The sequence below is a fragment of the Colletotrichum karsti genome (genome assembly GCF_011947395.1).
Source record: "Colletotrichum karsti strain CkLH20 chromosome Unknown Scaffold68, whole genome shotgun sequence".
Classification (NCBI taxonomy): Eukaryota; Fungi; Ascomycota; class Sordariomycetes; order Glomerellales; family Glomerellaceae; genus Colletotrichum; species Colletotrichum karsti.
The window spans coordinates 22,467-31,387 of NW_024065968.1; the positions used below are offsets into that span (position 1 = coordinate 22,467).

Genomic DNA, 8,921 nt, shown 5'->3' on the forward strand with positions numbered 1-8,921 from the left:
TTCAAATTATACAAAATTTCTCAGAATTATTTCGCTTCAATTCGCGAGAGAGGACCCTTCACACTGTTTCTCCAAGAGAGGAAAGGTACATCTAGAACCTGGGATTGTTGATGCTCGACGCTCGAGCCACCTTGAATTCCCACTTTTGCGTGCCCCCAAAAACCAAATCCCACTTTTCGTTATCAGTCTTCCATTCAGTTAGTCTTCGGTGATCTCTGTGACGACCATCTCTGCGTCGACATTGGATCGCAGCAAAATGCTCTGTACGAATGTCTGTACGACGAGAAAAGAGTCTCATCATCTCAACCTCACAACTCCACGACAAAGGACTGAGGTGGCGCGAGGAAAATCTCTTCATCATCACTCAAACCCCCAATCTTTGCCTCCGCCATGCGACAACTGGAGCCTTGTCACGAAAGCTGCTGAGGGTTGTTTCGACTGTGCAGGTATCGCTGGAAGATCCCTGGAGTCGAGGTCCCGTGGACAGGTCCAAGCAGGCAGTCGACGACATCAGCATAAAGAGCCAAGTGCCCGCCTACTCTTTCCCTTCGTCTCTCAGGGTCTCCCGCCGTCACAAGTTGTCGTCTCCTCCAAGCTCCCCTGGTGGTAGGGCCAACACAGCATGGTTCCTCTCTCGATCCAAGCATCTTCAAGTCCCGAGTGCGCAGGTTTCGTGATTGGACAGTCGGTCCCCGCGACTCAAGAAGCGTGCTACGGCATGGATATTGACCTCAGCAGAAGGTAGCCACAATCGCAGGAGCCACACCACCTTATGCATCGTCCACGATGGGAAGCTCTCCTTTTTTAGGGTCTCAAGGCCACCCCATCCAGGCCTCAACCCAATCACACCAGCGTCCAGTACAGGGAGTCAGGGAAGCTACCGCAGCAACGCACTGAGGACTCGAGTGAGTGGGAGAGACGTGGGAGGGAGGCGAGGGCCAACCTGCTTGGACGAAAATTGGAGAACCGTGGCCAACAAGTATCGGACACTTCAGCCTGCAGCCCTGGCTATCAGTGTCGCAAACTTTCTGTTAGACCTCGAGCATGCGATTTGTACGACAGGGAGATCCTAGCCAACAAAACACCGGCCGCGAATCATGTCTGGCTCCCTAAACCCGGACGCCAGTTGGGGGCGGAGGTAAAGGGACGTTCGAGAGTCGCGGGTCTTTGTTTTGTTTGTCTTTTTTCGCCTGCTGGCTGGGCTGTCAGGTTGGACGGAGGACGGGCGGGGGCGAGAATCGATGCGGCAGCCAAGTAGCGCCCTTCAGCATGTCGATCTAAGCAAGGCGCGAGAACAGAAAGAGACGCACGACGGCTGCTCGAAGCGAGGCCGCAGCGCTCGCTACTGTCTCTTTCACGTCGTACTGGTGCACCTGGGTCAGCCAGTGCGCTGTGGCTCGAGGACGCCTCCGAGGTGTCGCTCCAATGGCAAATGGCAGCGGTGGCATGCCAAACAGAAAAGATGCGCAAAAGCGCCGCGCGTAGTCGCATTTCAAGGTGCGCGGTTGCGCTGGGTGGAAGACATGGAGGACAAGTACCGATACTTGTGCGACCACTCCGTACCGCTGCTGAGGGAGATTGATGACACCTAAGCAGCCCAAGAGACAGTCCCCCCTTGTCGCCAACTCACGTAAAGTTTAAGGCAGCGTGCCATCTACCGAGCGTTTGGAGGGCAACCTAGTCCTGCTACCTGAGGTGAGGGGGCGAGCCAGTCTGAAGGGAGCGCCTGGAGCACGCCAGCGACCGCGGTCGAGGCAGAGGCATATGGAGGCGATGTTGGAGGGCGTTGCAGGGTTGGGGTCGCACTGCTTCACCTGGGAGTGTCAATGATGACATTCGCTGCTGCAGACGGTGGCCCTTTTCTACTGAAGGGCAATGCACGATGGCGGCATGATGATGAACACGGGGCGAATGGCGGTGATGGAAGCTGATGCCGATGCTGGTTTGCTGCAGTCATCAGTCCCGTGTGCCGACTGTCACCTTGGTGGTGAGGGCCAGCCAATTCGAGATTGCGATATGAATCGCCGAATTGTTTGTCGAACAAGTCGCATGCGAGTTGCGAGATGCAGAGGTTCTGCAGGTCGCCAGCAGGACTAGCATCAGCAACAGCGTCTGCCGCCACCAGCACTAGGAACCAGGGCGAACGGATTGCGTCTTGTGTTGCAGGGAGGGGAGGGAGCGATAACAGAACAGCACCATGCACGATATTATGATGCCCTGGCAGTAAGACCCGGTCGTCCATTCCCAGAGACTCGCGCTGACCAATAGGAAGGCATTTTAGGAAATCGGGTTGAGACTCGAGACAGAGCAGCTGAAGGTACCGGATACCTTTCTCACCATATTAAGATTTCTCCTCACCACCAAATGCTTGTTCGCGTGGACGTACGACTCTGCAACATTCAGTATGAGACTGATGGTTCGGGTACGAACTTTGAACGCCATGTTAACTCAACCTGTTGAACTCTGGCGACTTTCCCTCCTACTGATAGTCCAGGCCGAAGTACCGAATACCGAGTGGTGTTTTGGGGGCCTTGTTAACGACGGAAGGTGGAGGTGAAGGCGCCGTCTTCCACAGACGCCATTGGTCAGGTCCGGCTTAGGTCACTCTGGAAGCGACGATGGGTGGAAGCTGGAGCCTGGAGGGTCCTCGGGCTGTCTCTCATCTTGATTTTGGACGCTGTACCCCTGACACCTGAGACGGGTGGACGGGTGGACAGTGATGGCAGCAGCACCAACCGCAAAATGGCCACCTCAAGAGCGGCGGACTGAACATTGGCAGACAGGCAGGCAAACACACGAAAAGTGGTACGAGTCCAGGCAGCGAAAGACACGAAGCAAGAAGGTGGAAGGTACATGCATCAGCACACAACCGCCCACAGGATGCCATGTCACTCCGGCCACTCCTATTTATAAAAATTTGCGCATAATTTGCATGGCCTCAGGTCGCCGTCTGGACGGGATGAAAGCCATGGAAACCCCCGATTCCTCAAGACAGAGATTCTTGTTGGTTTTCCAAGCCGCTCAATCCTCGACTCTCCGGAACTCTCGACTGCTCGATCAGCAAGACCATGCTTCGCACACCACGCCGACGTTCTCCCGTGCCGTTTTGCACGTACGGCAAACGCAAATATTCAGACATATCCAAGCCAGACACAGCAGTAGACACAGGCACATGTTGCTGCTCTGCTTACGTCTACAGATACCTTTGCACGTACGCCCGCCCCTTACTCGTCGAGTCTGACCTTTGAGTCTGGGATGGCTTCGGATACTCTCTGCGTGCAGGCAGAATCCGTAGGCGGAATCCGTACCCCGTACCTCACCGTCTCATACGGACCAGCCGTCTTCCACATTCACGGCCACTCACCCCCTCTTTCCGCCGTCGTTCCAGTTCCATTTCCCGCTCCCGTCACATCCGTCTCCGCCTTTGCCTTGCTAGGGCCAAAGAGGAGAGGGTCCCGTCACCACCAACACCAACGCACACCAAACAAACCATCACACTCGCGGCCGCCCATTTCTTCTCTCTTATTACTCATTAAATCTTTGCATGCCGCTTCTCGTCCCTCCACTGGCGCCCGACGAAAATCTCTTGTTCGCTTCTCTGTTTATGTTTACCAACACGGTCACCACGAAACGCTCTTATCAAGCCGATCAGAGCATCCACAGTCGGACCCTGTGGAGAGAAGAGATATGTTGGACTCGAGAGGAAGAGTGAGAGAGAGCTTCTCTCATATTCTACCAACCTTTTGCTTCTTTCTCCCCCGTTTCATTTTTTATTTTTATTTTTTTCTGGCTGACGTTGTAGGTGCCGATGGCGGAGGGCTAACAGGTCAGTCCCGTCATCAGTCCTTCATCAGACGGCCCTTCTCCTCTCACTGAGTTGCTGAGTCTTGTCTGGTTGCGGCCTGAAACTTGATCTGCCTGAGGCATCCAGGTTTCCGCGCTAGAGGGACTGGCTGGATTGCCGTAGCCACTCAGATCAGAGTTTCCACCGCCTTTCGGGACTAGCGCCACGTAAGTACTGGTACCTTCGTACCCTGCTTTTCCTCACGCAGTATCCGTACCCACGGCACGGGCTTTGGCTTTTTCTGTGCCCCCCGTCTCTCACAGTCACTCTCACTCTCACTCTCAGAGTCTGTTGCCCTCTCTCTCACGCATTTGGGAAAAAGAGCCTTCCCGTCTCCTACCTACTCTCTGTCTCTCTTTTTTTTCGCCTGCGCGCCTTTGCGCACCTCACACTCTTCGCTCAACATGGAGTGAGCTGTGGCCGCACCGGCTGGACACCAGGCTGGCCTGGATTGGCAAGTATGGCTGGCTGTTGGCTGATTGGATCCTCGGTCGCTAGCTGGCTGGCAGCCAGTGCTCCTCAGCAGCGACAAGCTTCATTCTGCAGGAACAGATTCAAAAGAAACATCGTCATCAGCAACAAGAACAAGAGCAAAAAATCGCTACGGCCAGCCGGAGACAAGCTCGGTGCGGATGGAAAGTGTGAGGTGAGCGAGGTGTAATGGTAAGGTAGATGCAAGTGCACCTACCAACCTGGTATCCCAGCACCCTCTTTTTCCCTTTCCTACCTTACCTATCCCCCCCAAAATCCCGTCCTGCCGTTCCAGGTCTTGTCCCCCCCATTTCGAGTCCGCAGCCCGCGTACCAAAGCACAAGGTGCCGTGCCGGCCAGTCCTGGACCAGTCCCAGTTCTGGGTTCCCCCCAACACCCCAAGTCAGTCCCCAGCGGTGCAGTCAGTCTTCGCCCTCGCCCTCTTTTCTGGCTTGGCCTGAGGTGGCCCATGGTCCGCGCGCTCCTGCTGCTGGTGCTGCTGGTGCTGGTGCTGCTGCCCACTGGTACCTGTCTTGCTCAACTCGCACTGGACACTCTCCAGGTCTCCTCCTCTCTGGCACCGCACTGCTCTCTGCTGCTTGGTCTTGGTGCTGCTACTGGTAAGGTACTGGACTGGTGCTGCTCACACTGACACTGCTCTCCCGCTGCTACTCTCCTTCGGGGGACCCATCCATCCATCCATCCTTTCCAGTCCTTCGTGTCGTGCCCCCTCTCTTCCTCTCTTTCAATCTCTTTTCCCTCTTCACCCTCGACGCCCGAATCACCCTTTCCTCCCTCGTTTTCGGTCGAAACAACTCGGATTTCTCCTCATCCTGCGTCTTTTCTACTCGATACAACCATTCGATCCGCCGCATCCCTCACCCTCGACGAGGCGCATCCGCTTGACCCTTCCCTCGACCAACTCTGCCCTTCTGCTCCTCCTCGTGGCCACACACGCACTTCGCGATCACTCGAAAACTTTTCCACCCGACGACCACAACACTCTCTCGTGACGTGTCGACGAGGCGTATCTGGCTTGACGGAACCCCTTGAGACTCGCCAAACCACTTCCTCCCTCGACTTTTGGCCTTCTCGACGGCTTCCTCTTTGAACCCGCCTCGTCCGCTCGTCGAGTCCTTCCTTCCACCCTCGACGATTCTTCGACTCGCCTGTCCACCAGAGACATTCTTCGACGGATGACCACAACGACTGGTGTCGCTGTTCCTTCGGCTTCCTCGACGACTCGTCCCTGCGCGTCTACACAGGCGTCGTCATGCTACCCAAGCCGCAACGGTAATCAGCTTACGCATACCTCGACTCCAAGCTCCTTTCCGAGGCCCATTTAGATTATGACAGAAAAGCCGCAGCCGCTGTCCACGCAGCTCGCGACTCCTAGTCAGACCCTCTTCGCTCCCCCGAGCGTCCCAGTCTCAACACACCCTGTCCCACGCAAGGCCGAGACCGTAGAGGAAGAAGAGCCGTACACCATCAAGTGTATTTGCAACTTCTCTGATGATGATGGAAACACGATTTACTGCGAGACGTGCGACACATGGCAGCACATCGAGTGCTTCTACCCAAACAGCCGCGAGGAGGCTCTTCGTGAGGACTTCGCCCATTCGTGTGCTGACTGCAAGCCACGCCCGCTCGACAGACAAAAGGCCATCGAGCGAACCCGTCGACTCAAGAACGGCGGCGTTTCGGCCGAAACACCAGACAAGAAGGCCAAACGTCTCACTACCAAGAGTCACAAGAAGAAGCAAAAGCCCAACGAGTTGCAATTGAATGGCCACCCTACGGGCCAGGAGAACGCAAAGCACGGCAGTCCGAGCGACCACCCTCACCCGCCAAAGAAAGCGAAATCATCACACCGTCCTTCCCATTCGATCAGCTCACAGAACGCGAAGCGGAGCCCGTCGTACGGAAACGGTCGTCCTCAACCCAACGGACATCCTCCAAGTCCCGCAACTACTCCCCCTGATCTTCCAAGCGACTTTGAAATACACAACTATTCTGACGGTTTCCTTTCCCTGATCAAGGAGCAAGACGCTGCCCCCATCGTCCAAACAAACTCCTTTGCCAGCCTGACCATCTCAAACACCATGTCTTTGTGGCTTCGCGAACCCGAGCGGATGAGACAAGAGACGGGCGAGGAATTCAAGGACGTTTTCGCCAAGCTTCCAGCTGACATCGACTCGAGGAAACGTCCACTTCACGTTGAAAGCAAGAAGCTCCCTCTTGGTCCTGACACGGTCGTCCCTTGGCAATACCTGGCGACGCCGGCAGCTATCGAGAAGGATGTCCCCCTGATTGAACTTAACGGTCAAATCGGTTTTCAGAAGGATTACTGCGCAGACCCTGCCAATCTGTGGGAAGAACTCTCCTCGCCAATTCCCTTTGTCTTCTTCCACCCCATGCTGCCATTATACATCGACACCAGGAGAGAAGGATCGCTGGCCCGGTTCGTCCGGAGGAGCTGCAAGCCCAACGCAGTTTTGGACACGTATCTGAACGGTCAGTCAGAATACCACTTCTGGCTTGTGAGCGACCGCTACATCGCTGCGAACGAACAAATTACCCTACCTTGGGACTTCAGGCTGCCCAAGACGGAAAAGGCACGCATACTCCACCTGCTCGGTCTCGGCGACGACGACGCCCGCGGTCACGACGAACCTGACATGACCGAGGCTGAGTACCAACGGATATCCGGATGGGTCCATCGAATTCTATCAGAGTATGGTGGATGTGCCTGCGACTTGGGTGCCAACTGTGCTTTCGCCCGCTTCCATCGCCATTACCAAGCCAAGATGCAGGCTCGGCCCCAGAAGAAGAAGAGGAAGGCTAAGACTCATACCATTTCACCAACAAGTACCGGGCACGCCACAAATAGTCGGGCCGCTAGTGAAGGCCATCAAGACGACCCGGATGCCGATGGTCGATCTATTTCAGAGCGCAGCAAACCACCGAGCCGAGACCGAACGCCCGCGCGACAAGGCTCGCTGGATCAACCGGGCATACTGACCGAACCTACCGATAGGGATAAGAGAAAAGTCCAGATGGTCGAGGACTCATTCCGTCGGCTGGAACAACAACCTCCGCGAAAGAAGAAGCGTACTTCCGACGGTACCGGCTCGTCCAAGTCGAAGCCCAAGCCGTCAACCAGCAATGCCTCGACGGGCACCGGCAACTACGTGGACGCCGGCACATCCAGGAGCAAGTCCAACTCACCCAGTGGAGGCGCCTCACCACCAGCACAGAACCCGTTCAAGGCGCCCGCCTCTCGCACAGGGTCTGTCGCAGCACAATCGCAGCGGGAGTCATCGGCCCCTCGCCCTGTCTACTGTGACGCTGGTGTCCAAACCGATCCTGTGGAGGGAGAATGGTACAGCGAACCAGCTCAGACGCCGAAGCCTCGTCGCCGAATCATCTCTTTGTCCCAGCGTCTGCTGAACAACCGTCACCGATTGCGGTGCGATGAGGCCGAGAGGCGTAAGTCGCTTCCAACGCTAGCTGTTCCGTGTCCCTCATCCACCCCCATGGACGTCGATTCTCCGGAACCAAAGGCCTCCATAGGCTCGCCGACACCTTCCAAGGACGCCAGCGAGCAGGGGCCCAACAGTTCTCCCATTGCACCATCGACGACTGATGTGGCAATGACGGACGCTCCGACGAGTTCGCCCACTACTGCAAAGTCTCCTGTCCCCAACGAGCTCACCGTTGACACCGCTGTTAATGGTGCCAGCAGTCCGTTGAAGACAAAATCACCCGAACTTCGAGTACAAATGCCACCTGTACCGGCGTTCAATGGGCCGACCGCGGGCACGCCCAGCGCGACGACGCCGTCCTCAGCCACCACGACGGTTCAGTCACCGTTTTCTACGGGTAACCTTACGAGCCCGTTCGCGCCCCCGGCTGTGAACGGTGTCGCGGCGCACCCTAGCCCTGTGAAGAAGAAGTTGAGTCTCAGCGACTACACCAAGAGCCGAATGAACAAGAAGCCAGCCGGCGGACTGAAGACGTCATTGACGGGACCCGAGGAGACGAAGCCGGCGCTGCATTCGATTGTCGGCTCACCGGCGACGGAGAAGAACACGGACGCGCTCACACCCGTCCAGGCCAACGCGGTCAACTCTTTGCCCGCGGTGGCGGCACACAACTCTTTGTAACATGTATAGAACGGTGTCGGGTGTGCTTTCAGAATCTCAGGGCGACATCAACCTTCCTCTCTAAATACCACCAAAACTCACCAAGGCGGCGGTCTTTTTCGGCGTTCGGGCGGCGACGGGTTTACATGGAAGGGGGGAATCAGGGATTTCGGTTATATCCAGCGTCTTTTTCGGAAACAGCGGTTCTATGCTCGATGTTCATATGGAAAAAAGAGCCATGAGAGAAAAATGGAGCTGCGGAAACGATAAGGCACGTTGGACGACGGGCGTCACCACCAAACAACTCGTTATATGTTGTCCAACTGGGAAGCGAATTTATTTTCTTGGGAAAGGGATACTCTGGCGTAAAGCAAAGGCAAATCGGGGGGGGTTTAAGCTTCTTCAAGGGTGATATCTGGGAAGGGGGGTTTTCGAAAAGAGAGAAAGGTTTCTTCCACTTT

General features: G+C 56.0%; 1 protein-coding gene across 1 annotated transcript; it reads left to right on the forward strand.

The window, feature by feature from the left end:
- Positions 1 to 5,664: 5,664 nt before the first annotated feature.
- Positions 5,665 to 8,481, forward strand: CkaCkLH20_12938 (phd finger and set domain-containing protein; the record flags this gene model as incomplete). The annotated part of the gene is made up of 1 exon (XM_038895649.1): positions 5,665 to 8,481. The coding sequence occupies one exon, from the start codon at positions 5,665 to 5,667 to the stop codon at positions 8,479 to 8,481; it is 2,817 nt and encodes a 938-aa protein (XP_038739006.1).
- Between the last annotated feature and the right edge of the window lie 440 nt (positions 8,482 to 8,921).